Raw genomic sequence first — 26,507 nt, 5'->3', positions numbered from 1 at the left:
CAACCCCACCCCGTCATTCTGTGTTTATCATGTTTGCAGAAAGGCAAATTTATTTATAACTGTGCTCTGTTTCCTGAGGAGGATGGTCCTCTATCTGGGAGACCTTCTGTTTTGCTGAACACAGAAATGAATTCTTCTGAGTAATGAAAGTTTGAGGAATCTGCCAGGGGCTTTGGGAGGGAGAATGAAGAGCGTAGGGGTGGAGAGGAGTAGAAAAGAACTCCCCTAGAGACAAAATCAGAGAAGAGAGAGTACTCTGGAAAAGAATTTGGGTGGGAGGGTGGATTTCCAAGTGAACTGTTGAGAGCTGTACAATGCAAATTGTGTCTCCCATTCAGTAAATTTTGCCCTGGTGTGAGAGGGGATGGGTTGTGTGAGCTTGAATAAGAGGATGAGGCTGACATCTGGATTATATGTAGCATTTGGAGACAGAAAAAACTAGAGCAAGAAAAGTCAGAGACAGGGCCAGTGATTAAAAATTCTACTAATAGAATTTCAGATACCTTCCTTTATTTATTAATTCTATAATTTAAAAATTATGTATAGTACATTGCCATAATCTAAGAATTATCATTCACCCAATAAACAATTATTGAGTGCCCATTACTGGAATCATTGCTTGCAGTTATTAATTGCTTATGAAAATTCAGAAATGGAGCCCTTTCTTGCAGCTGGGGGAGGGGGTGGATTTTAGGGAAGACAACATGGGAGATGTTGTATTTTAGCTGGGTCTTGAAGAGTAGATAGGCATTGGTTATGCAAAGGCTTTTCAGAGGAAGGGAATGGCATGGAAGATCTGACTAAAGTCAAACATACTTTTTTCAATAAATGTGTATCAATATCCACCATGTGCCAGGCACCATGCTAGGTCCTAGGGATGAAAGTTAAGCTGTCCTCCCAGACTTCTGTTAATATAGTCCCCAATTTTTCTATGCATTTCATTATTGGTTTGCCACATCTGTCTGTTCTTTCTTGGCCACACTTCTGTGTGACCAGTTTTTCTCTTGAATTCTATGTGTATGTGATGCTTCTTTTGTTCCTTAATTAAACTATTATACTTTCCATTTATTCTAGTGCTTTTCAATTTGCTATTGATGACCATTTCTTTAATATATTGAGGTCAATTGAATTTTGATTTTCTATACACTTGGAAAATCCATCTGCTTGGGGTCATATGTAATATTTATAGAGACTCACTTTTTTTCCACTGTCCAGACCCACATCTCAATACTCTTCTATGCCAATATCTAATGAAGATTGAAAAAGAGACAGAAACTATGGCCCCAGAATCCCAGGTTACAAAAACCTAGTATCTCTGTATTGGCCACAGTTTTGTTGACTGAAATTGCAATGATGTCTCCTAAATGACAGTCATAGTTGTTATCAACAGATATCTGAGTACCTACCTTATGTGAAAACAGTATGCATGATACATTGGCCTGTTCTCTTTCTCTTTCTTTCTTTTGAAAATGGAATCTTTGTTGCAAAAAAAAATTATTTTTTGAGACAAGGTCTCATTCTGTCACCCGGGCTAGAGTGCAGTGGCGTGATTATTGCTCACTGCAACCTCAAACTCCTGGGCTCAAGCAATCCTCTTGCATTGGCCCTCATTCTTGAGAAGTTTAATTTAGATGGGGAAGCAAATAGATAATGTACATACATTTGTTCAGTAGGGGACTTTTCCATCCATCTTCCCAATGGATTAAGAGAGAACAGAATGTGGGAACATAGAAAGGAATTCTTTCCTCCTCTGTCCTGTTCTTTTTCTACTGGTTACCTTCAGAAGGGAGGAGTTATTAATCTGATTGGTCAAAGCCCAGGTAAAAGGGAAAAAGTACCTTTTTCTATGCTCACATAACTATGACAACGATTTCTGTGACACCAAATGTGTGGGTGTCTTATGCATCAAGCAATTCTCCAATTTTCTGTGGATAACAACTAGGTATCCCACAATTCAATTAAATTCTGACACTATCTACCCGTTGTTAGTGTCAGATCCCACAAGTTAAGGGCTCAGTCCCACAAGACTGCCCTCACTTCAGATGCCAGTCAAAAATTAGGTCTTCTTGTACTTCTGACTGACTGGCTATAAATTGGGTGTTTCCACAACCCCCTGGTTAGGTTCAATAATTTGCTAGAATGGCTCACCGAATTCAGAGAGACACCTGACTTATGTTTACTGGTTTAATATAAAGAATACAATTTAGGAACAACCAAATGGAAGAGATGCATAGGGCAAAGTATGGAGTGAGGGACATGGAACTTCCATACCCTCTCCAGGTGCACGACCGTCCCAGTACCTTGATGTAGTTGAAACTGTCCGTTATAAAATTGATATAGGGCCATAAGGTGGGAACTGTAGTAGGGTCCTGAACTCTGAAAAGGTATAGGCATAGTTAAAAAAAAAAAAATAACCCGCCATTGTTCCCTAACTTGCTTTCCCTGTAATTATTTACTACTCAGGAACAAGGTAACTGATGGTCATAAGATCGGTAGATTTCTTAAGCACTTCTATAGATAATATCACTATTGTAAAACCTAAGACTGATCTTTGAGATATTTTCCAGACTCTGCATTTACATGGACCAACTGACACCAACCAGACCAGTTGCCGTACTTAGGAACTGACTCAACAGGTCCTGCAACCCTCTACCTGTCCTCTACTCACTACAAGAGGATGATTTCTGCTTCCCAACCCTATGAGTTCATCCCCAGACAATTAGCAAACCCAACTTCCCAGCCCTTTGTCTGTCAAACTATCTTTAAAAACCCTGGCCCCCAAATTCTGAGGGATATAGATTTGAGAAATTCCTCCCATCTCCTTGCTGTAATATTAAACTCTTTCTCTGCTGCATCTCCTGCTGTCTTGTGTATTGGCTTCCTTCTGTGCAGCAAGCAGTATAGCCTAGTTGGGTGGTAAATAGTCACCAACCCAGAAGCCTTCCGAACCCTGTCCTTTAGGGTTTTTATGCAGGCTTCTTTAAGTAGGCATGATCGATTACATCATTGGTCACTGGTGACCAGCTCAATCTACAACCTTTTCCTCTCCCCAAAGGCTGGGATAGGTAGGGCTGAAATCTCCAACCCTCTAATTACATGGTCGGTTTCTCTGGTAACCAGCCCCCATCCTTAGGGGCTTTCCAAAAGTCACCTCCTTAGCATAAACTCAGATGTGGTTGAAAAGTGCTTGTCGTGAACAACAAAAGATGCTCCTTTCACCTTTATCACTCTTGTGCTGTTGCAGGATCCAGGGACCAAACCAAATATTATAACAAAAGATGCTACTATGGCTCCTATCACTTAAGAAATTACAAGGGTTTTAGGAGTTGTAACCAGGAGCTGGGGACAAAGATCAAAATGTATATTTCTTATATCACATCAGGACATTAATTAGTCCACGTTTTTCTAGTGGTTGGGGCTACTTTTTACTAAAAGGCCATTCCCTATTCCCTGCTGGGTAGGCCCAGCCCAGTCTCCATTTAGCACGCCCTTAGAAGGGTAAAGCTGGTCTGCTTTGCAGACCTAATCATCTCTCTTTTGGTAGGCATGCCCAGGCATACTGGTCCCCAAATTCACAGGGGTAAAGGAGGAACAGGGAATTAGGAAGCTTCACTTCAACCTTAAACGTATGCCATGTGATTCGACTCCATCTTTTTTGGCAGAGCTCAGCTCTAGAAGTTATTGGCTGCTACCTCAGCTATGAATAAAATGATCTTTTGTTTTCTGTTCTAATTTCTTTCTTGTGTATGTGAACCAAAATAAAATTTTAAGCCCCCTAGCTAACTGAATGGACCCCCTCTTGGCCAAGAGGATTCTAGAAAAGCCTAAAGCTGAGTTGCCAGCCATGAGAAAGGAGGTCAGACACACCTCATCATGTCCCTCTCCCTTTTTGGAGATTTCCTTTGTAACAATGAGATGGTAAATCATTAACCGCCCTAAGGCTGTACAAGACAATGCTTAAACCACACCGGCAGGCCATCAATTTACTCAACAGATCACTTGAGTTTCAGTAAATGTCCAGTGGCTTGACTCTGATTAACAGATATCCGTAAGTTAAAACATCCCAAGCATTTAGACTAAGCTTCATTTCTTTAATCGGTTATAAATTAAAGAATCTTTAAACCCACCTATAACCTATACCCACACCCCTTTTGAAATGTCCTACCTTTTCGGGCCAAACCAATGTACAGCCCTCCATGTTATTGACTTAGGGTCTTAGGTGTAATTCCTGTCTCCATGAATGTATAAAACCAAACTGTACCCCAGCTACCGAGGGCACATTTTCTCAGGACCTCTTGTGGCCATGCATTCTGGGCTGGTCATATACACAGGGTCAGAATAAACCTCTTTATTTTACAAAGTTTGGGTCTTTTTCCATTAATGCATATAATTCCCTTGGGCACCCTAAGGAGAGGAGAGATGATTAGCAGAACAGGCTTTGGCTATTTCTTGTCTTCAATTGTAGTCAGACTGTATTTTTGATCACAATTTGTTACAAATTTTTGCTGCCCTTCCCAGGGAAGAATTATACTTCCCTACCCCATTGACATCAGTTTGGTCAGGTGAATTTTTCTGGCCAAGAAAATCTGAGTAGATCTAACATGTGGAAGTCCCAAGCAGAAAAGTATTAAGAGCCAGTGTGTGTTCACCATAATCACTTTTCTTCTTCCATGACAGACCAACATTGTTCTGGATAAAGATTGTTCTATCAGCCTGGGTCCTGACATGAAGACAACCTAGAGGCTAACCAAGTTGTCCTGCCATGGACATGTGTGATATTCTGAGAAGTAAGACTTTGTTGTTGTAAGCTACCTTGGGATCACTTGTTACCACAGCCTAACCTAGCTTACCCTGACCGATACATTTACCATATTGCCTTCTGTATCAAACACCATTGTTTGCTCTCCTAACATCTACTCTCCTTTCATTCCTCCTACGATAACCCCAATTTTGCCTAGGTATTCACCCACCTCTATGTGGCCGTGTGTTTTGGGGAGCGAAGTACAATTCCCAGCCACAGCGGATTATTTATAATTCACTTAAGCCATTCATGGTAGTTTCCTTCTCTTTGCTAGTAATGGGCTTAGATGTGGGCATATGAGACAAGGAAGTCTGCTGGAGTACTTCTCTCAGAAAGGTTTTCCTTGCTTATGAAAAGAGGAACATGGGAAGAAGCAGTCTCTCTACTTCTGCTAACACCGTGTGTGTGCATGTGTCAGCTGGAATTATGGCAGCCATTTGTGTAGCTGTGAGGGGCACTAGCCTAAGGATGTCAGAATGAAAAGATGGAATGAATCTGGGTCCTTGATAATGTCATTGAGCTGTTAAAAAAAAACTAACTCTAGAGTTAACCTACTCCTAGTTTTCTTGTTACATGAGATAATACATTTTCCTTTTTGTTTTTAAGATAGTTGAATCTGGAATGAAGGGGAAAAGAATGAACTTAGCTTTAGGGACACAGGTGAAGGCAGGACAGCATCCTTTTATATATATACATATATAAAAAATATATAATGCTGAAGCTCAGGAGACATTAGGGTTAAATTTGAATTTGGGAGTCATCTATAGAGAAATACCACATAAAGTAATATATCTTAGAAAATAGTCCTACACCTGTGGAAGCTACCTCTGTGCTTGAGGAATTTGGGTGATATAAGAAAACATGACACCTATACAAGTGTAGTCACTTCCTAACTGGATAGGCTACTGTCCCAGGTCCTCAATTATGACCCATCCTAGAAAAGGAGAGATCACAGAGGTGGTAGCAACCTCCTGGTGAGGGAGAGCAAAGACAGTGAGGAAGGGAGTGACTACAACGTCTCGATCCTCAGACCCTCCTCTCCTCAAGCCTGGGTTTTGTGGACCTTAGTAGCCACTTGCAATTGACTTAAACATTCTAGTTTAGCATAGTTGGCTTTGAAACTGGGCTATAAGCAATCTCAAATTCACTGACTCATATATCTTTTAGTAAATTATTGTTCCAGAAAGCCATGGTTCTAATCATCCTGTAGACATCCAATGGATGATACCGTAGGAGACCTGTAGGAAGCATCAAGTTCAACACATAATATGGGCTATCAAGGAAATGGCCAATGTAGAAGACAGAGCTTCCAATGCCCAAGTTGATTGGTGGTCGGAAGTGTTAAACAAAAATTATGGGAGGTGAGCTGGGCACATTGGCTTGTTCCTGTAATCCCAGTTCTCAGGAGGCTGAGGAAGGAGGATGCTTTAGTCCAGGAGTTTGAGACCAGCCTGGGCAACATAGAGAGACCCCATCTCTAAAAAAATAAAAAAATTAACTAGGCATGGTAACGTGTGGCTGCAGTGAGCTATAATTGTGCCACTATACTCCAGCCTGTGTGACAGAGATCCCCGTCTCTGGAAAAAAAAAAAAAAATTATGGGAGGCCATTGTTTCAGATTGAGCTCTTGCACTAGGCCACAACAGATTAGACTAAACCAAAATGGAGTCACACCTGCTAAATGCCACGTTGGCTAAATGCCACATAATCAAACTGAAACTTTAAGGAACAAGATATATCCCAAAACAGACCAGTTTTTCCTGAAAACAGGCGATTCCAGTCTACCTGAGTCAGCATAGTAAGGGAGTTCCCTCTGCTTTAACCCTTACCAAAATTGTAAGCTGAAGTACCTGGTGTTAACCAACCAGCTTTCTTCCTATTCTGCTTTCTTACAGAACATCTTACAAAACCCATTGTTCTGCTGTGACCTAGTGGGAGCTCTCATTCTATTTTGTAGAATGGAGACTGCCCTGATTCACGAATCTTGAATAAACCCAATTAGATCTATAGCTACATTTGTTGTAATTTTGTCTTTTGTCAGAAGATCCTTTTGAAAGTTACTAATCCATAGGGCACTAGGTTACTGTTACTTTAAGAAAATACATTCCTGGGGTTGGGGGAAGGAGATATTTTGCTACACAAAAGGATTTACTTAAGATTGCCTGAAAAAGAATTTTTGAAATTCAGTTTATACAGAACTTTTCTAAAGACACATCTCAGTGAGTAAATGCACACACTTGCATGATATTTAGAGTGAAATCTATACCTTCCCTGAGACATCTTACCCCATTTCTAAGTTGTCATTGCTGGGCCTACCTTGAACTACTCGTGTTTCCTTAAGCCAAAAAAAAAAAAAGAGACATATTTTAATGAGCTGGAAGAGCAAATGCAATCTCCAAAGATGGCTAACTTCAATCCTGCAGTTATTTAGAAAGGAAAATCTGGTTTCAAATACTGCTGTTTGCAGGCAAGATTCCTAATTGGCTAGGACCAAGGACAGTGTTTAAAGATGACTCAGTTGTATGGCCTGGGGAGAGTGGGAGGGGGAAGGGAGACCAGCCAGTGGTCCTATTAACTAAAGTGGGCCTTAGATCCGTTTTTAATGACTTCAAGGTTGTGAAGGTCCAGAACTGCTGCAACCTAGGAGGGGTGTCCAGGGTAAGTAAACCTGAGCCCCTGAGAAATGCACCTTTAAATGATCTGAATGGGAGGAGGCTAAAACTCAACTTCCCCCCACCTCTCTCTCCCAGGCTTCACGCCAGGATTTGGGGATAGAAATCTCTCTCCTTCCAAGCGTTTAGAGTTCAGAGCGGAGCCCAGCCGTGTGTCCTTCGCCAGGCCCCGGAATCTCCTTTAGGACGTCCCCGAGACCCTGCCCGGGGCTCAGAGGCAGCCGTCTGCGACCCCAGCCCGCGAGCGCCCCGGCGAGCCTTTCAGCGCATCGGCTGCCCACTGCGCATCCTTAGTCGGTCAGCGCCGACACCCTCCGAGCCCCACCGGGCCGCCGCCCCACCCCAGCTGGCAGCGCCACGCCCACTGGGGGGGTCCGGGCAGGCCAGGGGTGCCCTCCCTCAGCCTCGCCATCGCCGGCCAGCGGCTCCCGTACTCCCCGGGACCCCGAGCCCCGCCCGGATCCCCTCCCCCGGCAGCCGCAGGCCCCCGGCCCGCCGCCCCTCCCGGGCGCCGCCCGCCGGGGCCGCCTCTGCAGCTGGCCGTGCCGCCGGCCCGCGCCCGCCGCCGCGCTCTGATTGGCTGGCCGCGGCCGGCGGCGGCGCTGAGTGGCCGGGAGGATTCGCTGGGTCAGGGCTGCAGAGGCGCTGGCGCACCGGCGGGAGCGGAGCCGCGGCGCGCTCGCCGGGGACGCCGGCCGCCCGCCCGCCCTTGTGAGCGAGCGGCCCCGGGCGTCGAGGGGTCCGCGCCGCTCAGGGCGCCGCCGCCCTGGCCGCCATGTGCTCCCAGCTCTGGTTCCTGACGGACCGGCGCATCCGCGAGGACTACCCGCAGGTGCAGATCCTGCGCGCCCTCCGGCAGCGCTGCTCCGAGCAGGACGTGCGCTTCCGGGCGGTGCTCATGGACCAGATCGCCGTCACCATCGTTGGCGGCCACCTCGGTGAGCGAGGCGGGCCCCGGGAGGGCGAGGGGCGCGCCGGGGTCCCCGACAGCCGGCCGGTGTGCGCGCTCACCCGGGCCTCCCCAAGACGAGTCTGTTTCGGGCCCCACAAACCAGCCGCTCTTCCCCTGCGAGACGTCTTGGGGTTGGAGAAAACCCCTAACCTTGATAGCTTCTTTGAACCACCATCTGCCCTGAGGCCAGGATTCGAGAACGCGATTTAATTTACTTCGGGGACTTTGTTTTGTGAGGAACCCAAATTCACCTGGAGAAAAATCAAGCTGCTAAACTCTAAATTTGCAAATTCTGCTTGCACCGATACCCTGTCAGTTTAGACTCTGAGATTTCTAGAAACCCACACTAAATTTACACAATTGCGATTAAGATGAATGTTTTAGAAAGTTTCCTAGGAGTATGTAAGCATCAGCAATGCACTGTATAGAATATTATTCTCCAACAAGGAATCTACGTATGGGGGAAATCTGAGAAAGATTAGAGTCGCCTCTTGAGTGTAAAGTGGGAGAGTAAACCTTTGATAGGTTTCTTTAACTCATCCTCCTCCCTAGAAGTGTCAAATTCTGATTCAAGAAAAGCCAGGATTTCAGGTACAGACCATTCTGGCCTCGTTGAGCACTACTGCTGTGTCCAAGAGACTTTCTTGGGTAAGCCATGGTTATCATCTGTGACCCTGACCGCAAAGGTTAAGTGTGTTTTTAGATATTCCTAATTATCCTTAATACAAGCTCTCTGTGATTTAGGAATCCATCATTTATTAGTCTTCTGCTGGCTTGCTGTTTGAGTGTCTCCAGTGCTTCACTTGAGATATCCAGCCATTTCAGGGGGTCCAGGACTCAAAGGGGGTTGGGGCCCAGTTCAGGGTGCTTCTTGGGATACTATTCATATTATTTTAATTCTACCTAGTTAAATAGGCTCATAATTTGCTACTTTTCTTTGGCGGGGAAAGGAATTCCAAATTCTGAACAGACTACTTACACGTGAGATTTTGAATATGACCTGTTTCTAAATGGAATATATTTGTTATAGATCTTGCATCCATAAGTTTAAGGCCCTCATATGTAATTTCAGATTGTATACTCTATTGAAGAAATATACTACAAACATTAGGTCCCTTAAATTTGAACTAAAACAGTGTCTTTCAGACATAAAGGGTACCCTCTCTCCTTGATTTGTTAAAACACTTAACAGTTAGTTAATGCAGAACTAGATTCCTGAACAGGGAATCTGCAGACCCGTAGTCTTGTGACAGCTTTGCTATTTACAAGTATCTCGGCTTTGCTTTGGGTAAGTCACTTCATGTCTTTGAATCTTAAGTTTCTCATTTATAAAACTAAAGGTTAAAGTTCCTTAACCACCTTTAAATTTCTCTGTTTCAGTACCATATATAAATTGGATAATCTGTTGTATTTTACTGATCTAGATTAAGTACTTAATATATACATCTTTTCATCCCTGGGATGAATTTTTTTGCTTATTTATTTATTTAACAGTTAGTAAAGATGTCTTTTTAGAGATATAGTGACCGAAATTCCACATCATGTTCCTAGTGTAGACCCATCACAAATTCTGTAAAAAAAGTAGGAAAATACACTCTTTATCTAAAACATATTTATGTAATTTTTTTATTATTTATTTATTTAGAGACACACTCTCTCCTCCAGGCTGAGTGTAGTGACACAATCATAGCTCACTGCAGCCTCGAATTCCTGGCCTTAAGGACAATCCTCCATCCTCAGCCTCCCCAGTAGGTGGGACTACAGGCATGCACCACCATGCACGCCTAATTAAAAAGAAAAAAAGGTTTTTTTTGTAGCGACAGGGTCTTACTACGTTGCCCAGGCTGGTCTCAAACTATTGGCTTCAAGTGAGCCTCCTGCCTTGGCCTCCCAAAGGGCTGGGATTACAGGCATGAGCCACCTGACTCAGCTCCATTTTCAAGAGTCAGTCCTAGGAAAAGAGAAAATTAAATTTTAATGCTACAGGAAACATTTAAACCCTTTTGTTTAATGTCTTAAATTGTAATGGAATTCATGTGAAAGTACCTCAACCTATTCAGAAACCAGGAGTTACTTCTGTTTAACTATAAGAAAATCTACACAGCTATTTGCCTGGTTGCTGGAGAAGTTGAAGACAGATATTTTTTGATGCAGTTTTAATTTTTTGTTAATTTAGAGGTAGCCACACACAAATCACAACACACAGAACAAACCTATTAGATCACCATTTATGTTGTCCAAAGCTGTCAAAATATTTTTTTTTTGGTGTAAGTAGATTAATTAAAGCACAAGAAAATGAGTCCCATGAGAAGAGTGACCTCGTTTGCTTTGTTTAGTGCTGTAATAGTAGAATAGTGTCTTGCACATAGCACTCAATAAATATTTTTGAATGAATAAAGAAATGAGCTCTATTTCCCAGTTTCTTCTATAGTCAAACTATAGAAAACTCTTGGCAATTTGCTGAGCCCAGCTCATCTTCTGAAAATAATTCCAGAATTCACTTGCTTTGAAATACAGAAACATGTAGTTACAATGAATGATATTGGTGTTATTTCCCATTTGAAAATTAGACAATGTGACAGCTGGAAAGCACTTTGAGATCATCCGTTCTAACTCCTTCATCTTACAAAGAAGAACCTGAGGCTCAAAGAGATGAAGTGACTTCCTCAACGCCATCCGGCTGGTTAGCAGCAAACCCACAGTAAAAAAAACCTGATCTCCTAATTCCCCGCCCAGTGATAATGGAATAAGTCTGCTTTAGGACATCTGCAACCTATAGTTCATTTCTCAATAGATGTGGAATTGGACTGAATTGAATTAAGTTGAAGCTAGACAGTGACTTTGCAAAGTAATTTTATAGTTTAGGAAATTCAGGTACCACCTTTACAAAGCCTTGGTGTCTTCGCTCCTTTCCATTGCTTCTTTAGGTTAGCGTAGGGAGATGATGAAGGAGCTGATTTGGTGCAGTGCCTTGGCCAGTTGCTTAAATTCATTTCTGAGCTTTTCTCTCTGGAGGCTAGTCAGAGCCCAAAGGCAGGGATTAGAATTTCAGGTTCTATCTGGACATAGGATTCGACAAGAGATTAAAAGTTTTGAATTTAAAGATTCCAATGATTGTATTTTAAACAAGATTATACATGTAAACAGAAAATGCTATATACATGCAAGGTTTCATGAATATTATTTTTAATCTAGTTATCTACCCTATCCAGCATAGATTTGGATGGGGAGACTACTAGGGAGAGGGGAGTGACCTTCAGGTGACTGAAGCAAGCCTGAAGAAAACATCCTTCCCCTTCACTTTTTATGAAAATCATATCCATCTCCATTTCTTTTTTAGAAACTGCAAGTTATTCATTCATTCCACAAATACTTATTAATTATTCTTAACCCTAGGGATAAAGTGGTTAATGCGATACCAAAATGTACATAGTCATAGCAAAGTATATATGTTACTTACGATGTGCCAGGCATAGGTTTAGGTCTTTTTACATATTAGCTCTTATAAATGCCAACAAGAGTATTTGGGCCCATAGTCTTGGCTGGGAGTTAGGACGAATAGTCAATAATTCTGGTCTAAATACTTTGTCTCCTCTCTTCTACTCTACTGTGTCTATTGGTCTACACTGATTTCACCTAGCCCCTCTGTGACTTCAGGCCTTGCACTAAAGTTCCTTCTGCCTGAGGTGCCCATCTGGCCCCTCCCACATGGTGAACTTTTATTCATCCTTCAAATCCAGTATAAGTCATTCATCTCTATGGAATCTGTCTTGAGCTCCCTTTCCTGTCCCCAAGCAGTTGCTCTCTTCCATCTGCTGCCAAATAGCATTGTCCATACTTTTTAAAATAGCACTCATCATATTTGATTATAATTTATCTGTAAGGTTTATCTCCCCTCTCCCCCTGAATACCTGGGAATTCCTCAAATGTATGCCCCATAACTGGTACATAGTAGGACTTCAGCTAATGTTAGTTGGATGTGCTCACTGTGGAAGCACATATACTAAAATTGGAACAGTACAGAGAAGATTAGCATGGCCTCTGCACAAGGATGACATGCAAATTCGTGAAGCATTCTATATTTTTTAAAAGGATAAAACATTGTAAAAACAATGTTAGTTGGATGATTGAGTAAAGTGCCTCAAAGGCTAATTTGAAGTATGTGAGACTATTACTGTAATTAGCTTCTGGGTTTGGGAGATCATAATTGGATGTGGAAATGTTTTTGTGATGAGCCATTATATGAGGACAGATTCACTAGTAAGAACTGGGTTCTTTGACCACCTGCAGGTCTATATGATTAGCTGGCTCAAGAAATAAATATAGTTGCAAACTCAGGGACAGATACCAAAACAGATAAAATAAGTCTGACCTGGAAATGAGGTTATGTTACAGTTTGTCTCTTAGGAGCAGGATGATTCAGCATTCCTTCCCTTACTTTCAGAGTTAAAACCTTGTTGGCTATATGGCAATTTCTAGGTCAGGTTCTTTAAATCATGATGTTCTGGGATCCTTTCACTTGGGTCTTTGTAGTGATCATGTGAGTCAGATTTAAAAGGGTGGGGAGGGGGATCCTAACTAAATTTGTATAAGGAAATAGTAGACTGCAGAAGGCAACAGAAGGCTCAAAGAGAAAGAATGGACTCCTTATCACTGTGCAAGAAGACTCTAGCAGGAAAGGGTACCATGCTAACTTTCATGAAGAGAGCTTGATCTTTAACCCCAGTTCCTGCTAAAGGCTCATGCCTGACACTTTGTTATCTGAATGATGCCACTATACAACACTAGTAGAAATAAAAGTCAGAGAATGCATGTGGGAGTGCCTACCATATGATATTTCCAAATTGTAAGTGCTGCATGGTTCTGCTTTACCCCACAGGTCCACATTTATATCCGTGGGCTGACCTCAGGGGCTGAGGCTGGATTTCGATGTTTAGTTTATGTTTCTAACAGTCGTGTTTAGGGACACCTCATGAACTGTGTTAGAAAGAGTTCTAGAACCAGTAGATTCGGATCCTTCATAGATCTCAAAACCCTACTCCTAGATTTCTGAACCACCTGTTGCTGCTACCAGAACACTTCCACCAAATTTGTTAGGCCTGCATGGAGGAAGGGGGCACAGCCATCACTCAGAGATGTCCGTGCCATCCGCACCTGTCCATGCCTCCTTGTCACTCCCCTTACTAGCAGGAGTCCACTGAATCCAGGTACCTCAGTGCCAGCCTCACCTCACTCTAGCCACTTCCCTGGCCCTTACCCACTGCTCTGAGAGACTTCACCTCATAAGCAGTTTATACTGTTTTAACACAAACCTACAACATGATCTGAAATTCTCTATTTATTTCTATTTGATCCTTTGCTATTAAAATGTAACTCAAGGCCGGGCGCAGTGGCTCACGCCTGTAATCCTAGCTCTCTGGGAGGCCGAGGCGGGCGGATTGTTTGAGCTCAGGAGTTCGAAACCAGCCTGAGCAAGAGCGAGACCCCGTCTCTACTAAAAATACAAAGAAATTAATTGGACAACTAAAAATATATAGAAAAAATTAGCCGGGCATGGTGGCGCATGCCTGTAGTCCCAGCTACTCAGGAGACTGAGGCAGGAGGATTACTTGAGCCCAGGAGTTTGAGGTTACTGTGAGCTAGGCTGACGCCACGGCACTCACTCTAGCCCGGGCAAAAAAGTGAGACTCTGTCTCAAAAAAAAAAAAAAAATGTAACCTAAGACTCCACTATGAGAAAATGGTAAGATTAAATTACTTTGTGTTGAGGAACTAACAGGAATAATGATTCCTCATTCCTATAATTCTGTTGTTAATACTTTAATATTTTTTATGTGTCTTAATCTTCTCAACAATTCTATTTTTTCATTCCATTCATTTATTTCATTCAGCAAATACTTATTGAGTGCCCACTCTGTGCCGGGCACCGTGCTAGGCACTAGAGACATAATGGAGAGTAAGAACAGATGTGGTCTCTACCTTCGTTATTATTATTTCATTCATTCATTCTGCCAACAAATATCTGTTGACTGCCTACTGTGTGTAAGATAGTATTCTAGGCACCGGAATAAAACAGGCTGAAATCTCTGCCTCTCAAGAATATTATGTTCTAGGTGGGAGAGATAGAATATAAACAAGGTAAACAAAAAGTATAGTATTTTTGTAAAAAGGACTAAGGAGGGATAGAATGTTTCTGGAGATAAGGGAGGGGATTGCAATTTTAGATAGGGTGGCTGGGTGGTCCACCCCCAGAAGATTATGTTTGAGTAAAGGCCTAAAGGCGACGAGGAAGCAAGCCGTTTAGATATCTGGGAGTAGAGTGGTTCCGGCATGAGAGAATGGCGAGGAGGCCAGTGTGGCAGAGTGAGCCAAGGGCTGGGCACTAGGAGAGGAGGTCAGGCAGGTGAGTGGGGAGGGAACAGATACATAGGGCCTTGTGGGCCATTGAAGGACTTTGGCTTTACTCTGGATGAGCTGGGAATCAACTGAGTAGGGAAGTGACATGATCTGCCTGTAGTTCACAGGGTCTTTCTGGCTACCATGTTGAGAATAGACTGGTGGGAGCAAGGGCACAAGCAGGGAGATGGCTTAGGAAGTCATTGATACAATTCAGGTGAGAGGTGATTGTTGGGTTAGAATGATTTCAGGGGAGGAGGTGAAAAGCAACTTGGATTTGGACATATTTTGAAGACAGAATTGCCAGGATTTGCCCACTGGATCAGATGTTGAATGTGCAGGAAAGACTAGTCAAGGAGGACTCCAAAGTTTTTTGCCTGAGCAGCTGGAAGAATAAATATGCCATGTCCTCACATGGAAAGATGAGAGTGGAGTAGGTTTGGGCAGGTGATGAATATCAGGACTCAGTCTGAGATGCCCATTAAACATCCAAGTGGAAATGTCAAGTGGGCAGTTTATGGTAGAAATTGGGCTTCAGAAGAAAGGCCTAGCTTGGAGACACCAAAGTAGGAGCATCTCAATACACCTATCAAGGGAGTGACTAGAGATAGAAAAGAGAAAGGTCCGGGGACTGAGCTCTGGGGCCCCCCTGTGCTCAGTGGCCAGGGAGAGGAGGAGGAACCAGCACAGAATCAGAATGAAAGAACTGAAGAAATCCAAGAGAGTGTGGTGTCCTAAAAGCCAAGTGGAGAAAATAGTTGAGGAAGGAAGGTGTGATCAGACTGTGTCCAGTGTTGCTGGTGGATAAGTAAGATGAGGAATGAGAATTGATTTAGCAATCTGGGTTTAGTATTAGCGGCCCTAGTAAGAGCAGTTTCAGTGAAGTGATAGAACACAGTAAATATACAGTATTGGGAGTTTTGTTGTAAAGGAAAGGTGAAAAATAGGATGATAGCTCAAAGGGGAGGGTTGAGAGGCTTTTCTTAAAGAAGGGAGAAATAACAGCATCCAACACTGGTGTAAATGATCCAATAAAGAGGGAGAAATTGGTGATATAGGAGGGACAGGCAAATGGCAGGAGCAGCCTTATGAGGATGAGAGGGATTGGTCTCAGCTAGGAGTGAGGACAGTTCAGCTATTGTAAGAACCGAGAAGGTAACCTATCTGTCATAGGTGCACGTAGGTGAGTAGATATGACAGTGGGCACTTATAGAGAAGTTCTTTTATGATTATTTTAATTTCTTGTGTTGAAATAGGGAGAATGAGAGGGTGGGAGGGAGTAGTGAAGGTTTGAGATGAGAAGAGAAAGTGCGAAATAGGGTTGAGGTTGAGTGAATGGACTGGGGAAATACAATGATTACCAGGCAGCGTAAAGGGTGCCCTCAAGACAAGTCAGCAGGTTTGTGTATTTCTCCCCAGCTATGTTCCATTTTAAAGGAGGGTACATGTGCAGACAGAGTTGGATTGGTCTGACCAGAGTTCTGGTTTAGCTAAGTAAGAAATAGGTGCAAGGATTTGAGGGTCTCTGCAGGGAGAGATTATGGTGCTTGACTATGGAGTGTAAATAGGGTAAGAAGGGAAGTGAGGGTGTGAAGAGGGAGGGGGACAGTGAAAAGATAGGGGGATTCATGGATGGTAGTTGGTGGTGGGGTCAGAGTAAGTTGAAGTTGGGGTACTAGAGGAAGTAAGTTGGAAAGATAGGAGATGGTGGTTAGAGATTGGAATTGTGACAATTGCGTGAAGTCTAGAATGTAACTGGGAGTGGTGGCTGACATGGGGTGGTAGACAAGATCCTTGGAGGAAAGGAGGTCAAGAAACTGAGAGTCCTGGGCATTGGAAGCATCCCTCTTAGGGACATTGAAATCAGAAATATTTATGACTATGTGGCAGTGAGTAAGGAGCTAAAGAGGGGATGTGGCCCAGGGTCTATAGATGATTTGCACAAGGAAGGATGCATGTATTGTGTAGTCTGATGAGAGTCAGGCTGGGTGTTTTAGGGAGGGGAGAAGGAGAATGGTCCGGAAGCCACAATGAGGAGCAAAGAGGACATCGGCCCTACCGCTAGGCCCAGTAATCTGAGTTGAGAGGGAGAGAAAACAGCCACAGCTTGTGAGGGCGGTTGGGGAAGCAGTGATGCTGGAGATGGGGTTCAGCTGAACTCAGAAAAAGAAGGAAGATAAAGGAGAGGCTCGCTGGAAAGGTTGGGGATAAGGGGATTTGCTGCCCATTCATTGAGTTCCAGAGGGCACAGTGGAGGTGAAAGGAGGGGAGGTGGGATTAGAAAAGGCAACGTCAGAGCCATGTGGGGCCCAGAGTCCAGGGAAATGATAGGGCCTTGGGTGATAGAGTCTTGGGTGACTGATATGAACAGGGGTAAAGGACTTGCTGAGATTGGTCTTCATGGTTGAAAAAAGATTGTGTTGGTGAGGTGGTGGGGGAGGTGAGGGAGGAAGGTTTGCCAAGTTGTGGGGCCCTTCCATTTGACAGAAGAGGAAACTGAGACCCAGAGAGATTTTTGTGTCTTGCCAAACTAAATGACAGCAAGGAATTAAATCAGGTTTCTGTCTTGAGGACTAATACTTTATCGACTTTGCCATAATTGCCTTTCTTCTCATGTTGTTTTAACTTCTTGAAATACCTTTCCAGGTACTTACTTTAGCCCTGAGATATTCCTGACCTCAGTGCTTATAAGATGCCATGCCTTTACTATCGTTTCATTTCCGAGACGTAGATGAGTTTATTCGTTTTACACATTTCTTCAGAGCCCAGAGGCACTATAAGTGATCTGAAACTTTCCTTGATTCTCTCTCCCCAGACAGAGATAATCATCTTAACTACTCCCTCCTCCTTTGCTGTCATCGTACCCCGATATATAGGACAGGCCTGTTAGAGCACTTGGCACATTCCCTTATAGTCAGTCAGCTCCTCTTCTTCCCAGCCCCTGCCCAACAGGACTGATATTTCTTCTTACTACCTAGGTGCTCTGCATAGAGCATTAATGGCATTAGTAACAGTTGTGTGTTGTCTTTCTTCTTCTTTTTTTTTTTTTTTTTTTTTTTATTATGGGGTACAGATGTTTAGGTTACGCGTGTTGCCCTTGGTTCCCAACTCCTGGGCTCAAGCGATCCTCCTGCCTCAGCCTCCCGAGTAGCTGGGACTACAGGCATGCGCCACCATGCCCGGCTAATTTTTTCTATATATTTTTAGTTGTCCAATTAATTTCTTTCTAATTTTAGTAGAGATGGGGTCTCGCTCTTGCTCAGGCTGGTCTTGAACTCCTGAGCTCAGACGATCCTCCCGCCTCAGCCTCCCAGAGAGCTAGGATTACAGGCATGAGCCACCGCGCCTGGCCTGTCTTTCTTCTTAAATCCCAGGGATGATGTTTGTTTCACTCACACCTCTCAACCTCCATGCCTAGCACAAAGGAGATGGTGCCTGGTCCTTAGCTGTCAGTGGTCCACCCAAGTCCCTTTGGTTTTTTGCCATTTGACTGCATGGGGCCCCCCACTTCCAACCACCAGCACCCGCACCTCTGTCTGGGGCTGTCTCTGGTCATTGGCACCTACTTTGCCCACCCATGCATGGCAAGCCAGAAGGGCCAGGGAATTAGCACCATGCCCCTGGAGCGGCCTTAACCAAAGACTGAGTAGATGTATAAAAATTCTTAATCACCAGCTCCCTCACCCCTTGGGTGAAGTAGCGGAGGTGCCCGTGCTAGTGATCTAGTAAGCCATTTTCTAGAGCTCCTCCACAGGATTCAGCTCTGGTTACTGCAGGTGGTGACTCATGTGGTAATACACCCTTTATTGGTCACTTTCCCTTGTCTACTCCCCTACCAGTGTTTCCTGAATTTACTACCCAAATGGAGTATTTGCACTTAAATCCTTGTCTCAGAGTGTGCTTCTGGGGAAACCCAAACTAACACTGGGTTTGGCTTAAAGTAGGTGCTAAATAAATATTCACTGAAGGAATACCTGAAACAATAGATGGGTTTTATGAGTGAATGAATGCATGAATGAATGAATATTTAAGTTGTGTCTCTTTCTCCATGAGGAAACTATAAGCTCCTGGTAGGCAGGGACCACCTGGTTCATCTTTGTATTCATGTTTAATAGTGTTTCTGACTCATACCAACAGTTCAATAAAGGTTGGATTGAATTAAATGACCTCAAAATAGCAGTTGGTGGAAAGAGAAAATGGTCACATAAATGACTGTAGGTTTTAACGAGATGGAGGTGAGACTTCTATGGACGTTGTAACAAGTACTTTAAAAGTGAAGGAGGAGTGGAGATAGCCTCTACTCGTTAAGAATAAAAATAACTTGCCAGGCGTAGTGGCTCATGCCTTAATCTCAGCACTTTGGGAGGCCAGGGTGGGAGGATTGCTTGAGACCAGCAGTTTGAGAGCAATCTGGGCAACATAACAAGACCTCGTTTCTACAGAAAAATTTAAAAAATAGCTGGATGTAGTGGCATGCTCCTGTAGTCTCAGCTACTAGGGAGGCTAAGGCGAGAGGATTGCTTGAGCCCAGGCGTTTGAGGCTACAGTGAGCTATGATCATGACACTGCACTGCAGTCTGGGCAACAGAGTGAGACCCTGTCTCTAAACAAAAAAGAATAAAAATAACTTCCTTATGAGAAAATTCTGGGGGTGTTATAGAAAGAAATGAGGGAAAAGCTAGAGAATGATGGAGATGAGCCAGATCATGTTTGGATGACACATCTTCCTCATAACAAGATCATCTGAAGTGTTATCCACTTTATTGTTGATTCCTTTTTGGCAACTTTTAGAGTTTCACTATCAGCCACTGTTACATGATCCTACTAAAATAAATGATTCTAAAAGCTGCCATAAGTGAGGTGCTTGTTTGCTCTCATGCTAAAATATCCTGCTGTTTTTTTATTTCTGCAGTTTACTTTGTACATGAAGGTTTTTCTAGCATACTAGAAACCAGTTTAGTGTCGAAACTTTCTTTTGTGAATCCAAGGGTGTACATATGTGCACAGGTTGGGAGGGTGGTGACTCATCATGCATCAGTTTTCTGTAAATACAAAGACATTTACAGTCAAATCTATTCCAAGGATCTGTATTATAAGATGTCTTTAATTTAAATGAGATAATATATGTGAAAGTTTGTAGCAAAGAACCAAAAACACAACAGATGCTCAATAAAAATGTTAGCTGAATTCAAATCTGAATTATGGCACCTTTTATTATTCATGCTTCTACTTCCCTCCATTGGTATGAATGATTGAGAATGGTTTTTAAGTTTGAGAACTCTACTTTCCAATAATCATTTGCTCATTTCTAAGGCTATTTTTCCTTTATTACAAAGTACATTTCCTTGCTATTGCACATACAAATGCAAAAGTCTAGTTTTGAGAATTTAACTTAATTTAACCCAATATATGGGTTAGAAAAAAACAGACTCAATTCTTTGGGAAAAGTTATCCCAGTTTTCTGTCTTGTTTTTAACATGTTAAAATATTTCCAAATAGTTCAAAAAGAAATCAGAGCACAATTACCCATGAAAGTAGATTATTCTTTTTAATATGGAGAAAACATTGTTTGGGTTTCAAAAAGTTGATTTAGACTAGGTTGGCAATTGGTCACTGTACTAACTAGTTTGGGGTCTGTTCTTTTTTCCACTACTTAGTTTGGGATCTGTTCTTTTTTCCACTACTATCTTATTGACCTATTTGGGGACAAAGTGATCATTTTAGTTTTAAAAAAAAAGTGGTTTGAGACTAAACATAGTAAATCTCAAGTCCAACGCGGGAGTCTGGGAGACATCCTAGAGGTAACTCAGCTGCCTCCCCAAGTTAAGGTGACACCCAAGAGTGCTAGGGCACTTAATCACATGGAATCCCTTGTTATTGGGGGGCAAGAGCCTCTCGTCGTGGAGGGCTTTCCTTCCATTTCCTGGCAGCCAAGCAGAGGCCTGTCCTCCTTGGTGTCCTGCATCAGCTCCTCATGCCCTTGGCATGAGGCCTGTAGATTACAGTGGAAATGTTAAGGATCCTGGGGAAGGTGACACATTAAGCTCCATCCTGTGTTAGGTCTATCAGGTCCTTTCCTGAGAGGCGATGTTGATGCAGAGGGAGCAGAGATTACTTAAGTGGATAAAGGTGTCAGAGTTCACAGACAGGTCTGCCAAGGGCCAGCCTTAAACCCAACTGGTCCTTGGCCATGGCTGTGTGGAACTGCTTTTCCTGCTGAAGCCACCATGAGCAGAAGCCTCGCATCTACTACTTCTAGAAATGTGACAGGGAAGATGCTCAGGTTGAGCAGGGGGCAAGTGAAGTTGCCCACAGCAAGAATGTCAGAGCTGTGTCAGTGGGCAAAGATGAATTAGTTTTGCAGCTCCAGCCCTACACATGGTATGGCCCTCTTGGCACAGGGCCGGACAGCCAGTTCGGAGTCAGACACTAGACCTGTCTAGCTGCTTGGTAGAGCCTTTTGGGCTATACTTTAACCCATTCCATTCTTCATTTATTAAAGGATTCAGTTGGAATGAGCCAGGCCCAAAGATTTACCTTTGGAGAAGAGAGATGAAGTCCTGGTAAGACTTCCTAGGTCTATGTGAATCTGCTTGTTAAGGCTGAGCTGTCTCTGTCCACTTGTGGTTGATATTTCCAGAAGTGACTGAATTCTTCCCATTCAGAAGTTTAACTGTTTGTCTGCGGTCTCATGTTGGGATTTGAAAGCCAGATGTTTTTGCCGCTTCTCATTTTTCTAGGTCACTTTTCTGTTGCAAAGCCATTTTTCTCATCAGGTGGTAAAAATCTCCATAAATTGTCCTCCCTTGCTTAGTAGAATGTCTGTGTAATGATAATGCCAGTGACTTACATATATATAGTATTGTATAGTTTTCAAAGCATTTTTTACATATATTATCTCACTATGTAATGTTGTCCTGGGTGTTCCGTATTTACTCACCATTTTCACCAACTTGAATACTTTCTTTCTTCTCCTACCACTTTTGAGGCTACTACACAGGGTTAACTTCTCCCCCCCCTTTCATATTACTTTCCCCAGGGGCTATAAGTGGCAAAGTTTTCAAAGAACAGTAAAAGCATATATAAATGGTACTGTTTGGTGATGGCGAAGTAGAGATAACCTGGATGCTCTTCATGACTCATCCCAGGGAATCATGTTCCGGTTCCTTGGGTTCACACTATCAGCAGAAGTACCGAAAACAATTTATTGTAATGACTACACCCACCCTCACCCTGCCTTTTTTAATCCATGAAACATCTAGAATTAGGGGAAAGTGTGCAAGTGAGAGCCATGTAGTAGTTTTGTGGGTGTTTTGTTTTTCATTTTTGTGTTTAGAGCATTTGTATTGATATTATTCATCCTCTAATGGAGAAATTGTAACTTCACTAGCACCTTTTGTTTTCTTGGAATTATATGGTTGTGGTTATGCAGTATAATATCAGTTATGAAATAGGAAGTGCTTTAGGTTAAATCCTATAAGGTGGTTCTGTAAAGTGTGTTTTCAAGGTTTTCTTTAGAGCATTTGAGAGACCTCTGTAAGGTTCATAAGGCAAGCCAAGTCGTTCCTTGAACTTACTTCTCATTGCCCTACTCATCCCATTTCCTCTCTCCGTCATTCCCTCCCCAGATGCCGGGTGCACTGTAGACACCTAGGTAAGTACTTAGAGTAATACAAGCCATAGGATGCCAGGGCTGAAGGGACCAAGTGATTTGCTGCTAGCCCCTCTGACCTTTGCATTCCCTCTGTACCATCCTTGAGTGACCAGTGAGCCTCAGCCCATTACATCCGAAGGGGGTGGAAAAGTATCCCTTTTGTTGAGCCCAAATCTGTCTCCCTGTAACTTTCATCCAATTCAACAAACAAGGAGTGGCTGCTATGCACCAGGCACTAATCTAGGGCCTGAGTTTACAGCAGTGAACAGAGACAAAATAATGCTTTTATGGATAGCTCTATCTCTTAGAGTCATAGAAGACAAAACAAATAAGTCTTCTGCACTGAAGCCTTTAAGAAATTCGAAGACTGTGCTCATGTTCTTTTGAGTCTCCACTTCAAGCTAATACTCCCAACGAACCCAGTGTAATACAGCTTCAGGTCTTTTCACTCCATAAATGCATTCAGTTTTGTTTAATATTGAGTTGATTTTTTTAAAGCTTTTTTGTTATAAAGGTAATATGTGCTTGGAGAACTTTCAGAAAATATACACAAGTATAAAATATAAAGAAGAAATTACCTGTACTCCCATTACCCACTGTTAAAATGTTGGTATATTTCCTTCCAGCCATTTTCAACTTGTGTCTGTTTACATAGTTGAGATCATAATGCATTATTTATAATTTTATATCTTATTTTTTCACTTCACATTGACATTTGTGCTTTTATTATATTGATAGAAATCATTTAAATGGTTGCATGATGTTCCAGTCAGATAAACTTGTAAAGGTTAAGTCATAAAAGAATGGAAGGGATTCCTAAAATGGGCTACACTGTTTTCTTTTCATTAAGCCTTTGGCCTCGTAAGCCACTACACTTTGAGTAGTACTAGTCCTAATAGAGGGAAAGTGCTAGACTCCATATCTCCTATGGATTCTTCTAACTTGGATTATTCTTGATACACTGCTTTTTTCCTGTTCATTCCTTTGTGTTTCCTCATGATCATGCTCTGCCCATTTGTTTGAAGTGTAGGGTTGCCTGTAGAGTTTTTTTGTTACACTGGGATGTCCAGATGGTTGTTTTTGAGGCTCCGTTCCTGCTAGGTTCAGTCTTGAGGAGTCTGTTGGAACCAGTTCTGCTGGTGGACTAATGATGGCAAGCACAACACTCACCTTTGTCCTTGGATTGCAGGCCTCCAGCTGAACCAGAAGGCCCTCACCACCTTCCCGGACGTGGTGCTCGTGCGGGTGCCCACGCCCTCAGTGCAATCGGACAGCGACATCACTGTCCTGCGACATCTGGAGAAGCTGGGCTGCCGCTTGGTCAACCGCCCACAAAGCATCTTAAATTGCATCAACAAATTCTGGACATTCCAAGAACTGGCTGGACATGGGGTCCCCATGCCAGACACCTTCTCTTATGGTGAGTCTCCTTGAAATACAGTTGAAATTTATCTTCCTAAACCACCTGCATCTCTTTATTTTCTTTCCCCAGAAACCTTCTAGTATCTCTTATTGCTTTTCAATGTGAGTGTGTTGCAAAAAATTGAGTCTTTATCCTGGCCATTCTTTCTGTCTGAAATGCCTTTGCTTCTTTCTCTCTGTAAATCATTCATTAAATATGTATCTGGTACATACTGTGTGCCAGCCACCATACTAGGCATTGGGATACAGCAGTAAGGGAATCTTGCCCTCAAGGCATTCCTAGCTCATGAGAGGCAGAGGACAACAACTAAACAGGCAATTTCAGTGCAGCGTAATAGTGTCTCCATAAGAGTTAGTGCCAGGTGGTGCAGAAATACATAGGAGAACTCCTAATGGAGTTTAGACATTGAGGAAGACTTCCTAAAAGAGATAACATCTAACTAATCTGAAATTTTCCGGCTAAACGAAGGGGGGGAGTAATCTAAGCAGAGAGTAGAATATAAAGGTAAGAGACAATGTGACCTGTTGGTGGTGTCATGGGTAATTCCTCCAATGTTAAGGGAGAGAGAGTTGAGATATAGGGCTGGAAAGATAAGGATGTGGCATATATAGCATGTGAACGAGATCAGGGTTCATCCTGAGATTAACAGGAAGCCATGGGAGGGCTTTAATCAGGGAGGGTGGCCTGATCAGAGATATAGTTCAGAAGATCACTTTGGCCCCACTGTGGAGAAGGAATTGGACAGGGGTAGAAATGGAATCAGTAGTGGTAGGTGTTTGAAATAATCCAAATGAGCAATGATTGGCTAAATTAATAGTAAGAATGAAGATAGGTAAACAAATTCAGGAATTAGGAAGGAAATAGAAATAATAAGTTATGATGATTGATTGGCTATGAGGAGTATGGAGAGAAATCAAGGGTGACTCTGATTGGGCAACCAGAGGTGAAAAAGCAAACATTCACTGAGACTAGAAACATGGGAGGGGAGAAACTGATTGGTGGGTAGGGGTGAGGGGTTGTGGAGGAGAGATGATTTCAGTTTGGAACATGTTCTGTTTGAGATGTCTATAGTATGTACAAGTATAAATATTCAGTAGGCAGCAGGATCTGGAGCTTCTGAAAGAAATGCAGACTAGGGAAGTGGGTTTGGAGGCCTTCGTTTATGTTAGGTGAAGTCCCAGGAATGGACAAGTATTCAGGGGGAATATGTAGAATGAAAAGAGGGCTGAACTATACACTTAAAAGGTTAAAATGGCGAATTTTACATTATGTATATTTTACTACAATAAAGAAATAAAGTTTAGAAAGAGGGGATCCTTTAGAGAATGGGTAAAGGAAGAGGAACCTATAAAAGACACTAAGCAGGAGCAACTTGAGTGGTGAGAAGAGAAAGAAGAGAGATTAACAGGAGCCAGTGGAGAGAGAGTATTCCAAGAAGGATGCTATAATCAAAAGTATTGTGTGATTCCAAAAGGACCAGTATCATAAGCACCGAGATGTGCATGTTGGATTTAGCAACAGGGAGTTTAATGAAGGCAGCTTTGCTTTAGTGATGGGGAAAGGAGCCAGATTGTCAGGGGGTGAGGAAATGAATGGAAAGTAAGGAAATGGAAATAGTGAGTTTCTGTAAGTCTTACAGGCAGTTTATGGTAGGGATACAAAGTTGCAGTTAAGGGATGATGCAAGGTCAAGGAACAGGGACTCTGTTTAAGATGGGAGAGAACTGAGCATGTTGTAAATGCTGATGAAATTAGAAACTGAGAGGTTGAAGGTACCACAGAGAGGGGGCACTGTGATGGTACAAGATCCCTGAGAAGGTGAGAGAAAGGGGTCCGAAGCACAGGATCAGGGATGGCCTTAGATTAGGAGGACCTCTCTCTCACTGCACTGTAAGGAAAGGAAAAAAGGATGGCTAGAGAGTTTATCAGCAGGAAATTGGGAGTTCCCTTGGTATAAAACATCCTCTTCATGCAGGTGCTCCTTCATATCTATGCTGCCTCTTCATTTTTTAATCATTAGCACCTGCCTGAGCAAGACAAGTCTTGTCAGTATTCTAGAGTATTTTGCTTTGCAAAATGAACTACATGGCACCATCTGTGGTAGGCAGAATGATGGTCCCCACAAAGATGCCCACGTCCTAATCTCTGGAACCTATGAATATGTTTGGTTACATGGCAAAAGGGAATTAAGGCAGCAGGTGGAGTTAAGGTTGCTAATCAGATGACTTAAGATAAGGAGATTATCCTAAATTATCCAGTGGGCCCAATGTATTATAATAAGTGTCCTTAAAAGTGGAAGAGGGGCCGGGCGCAGTGGCTCATGCCTGTAATCCTAGCTCTCTGGGAGGCCGAGGCGGGCGGATTGTTTGAGTTCAGGAGTTCGAAACCAACCTGACAAGAGCGAGACCCCATCTCTACTAAAAATACAAAGAAATTAATTGGACAACTAAAGATATATAGAAAAAATTAGCCGGGCATGGTGGCGCATGCTTGTAGTCCCAGCTACTCGGGAGGCTGAGGCAGAAGGATTGCTTGAACCCAGGAGTTTGAGGTTGCTGTGAGCTAGGCTGATGTCACGGCACTCTAGCCCAGGCAACACAGTGAGACTCTG

At 42.9% G+C, this 26,507-nt stretch overlaps 1 protein-coding gene across 1 annotated transcript in view; it reads left to right on the top strand.

Moving 5' to 3' along the window:
• Positions 1-8,122: 8,122 nt before the first annotated feature.
• RIMKLA (ribosomal modification protein rimK-like family member A) overlaps positions 8,123-26,507 on the top strand; it is a 30,209-nt gene continuing 11,824 nt past the window's right edge. The window contains exons 1-2 of the mRNA XM_012646776.1: positions 8,123-8,411; positions 23,664-23,894. Coding sequence (XP_012502230.1) covers positions 8,249-8,411; positions 23,664-23,894 — 394 coding nt within the window. The 5' untranslated portion in view covers positions 8,123-8,248. The remainder of the gene's footprint in view (positions 8,412-23,663; positions 23,895-26,507) is intronic.

This window comes from Propithecus coquereli, unplaced genomic scaffold, assembly GCF_000956105.1.
Source record: "Propithecus coquereli isolate 6110/MARCELLA unplaced genomic scaffold, Pcoq_1.0 Scaffold249, whole genome shotgun sequence".
Classification (NCBI taxonomy): domain Eukaryota; kingdom Metazoa; phylum Chordata; class Mammalia; order Primates; family Indriidae; genus Propithecus; species Propithecus coquereli.
The sequence above is the reverse complement of the archived record's forward strand: the minus strand, read 5'-3'. Positions and strand labels throughout refer to the sequence as shown.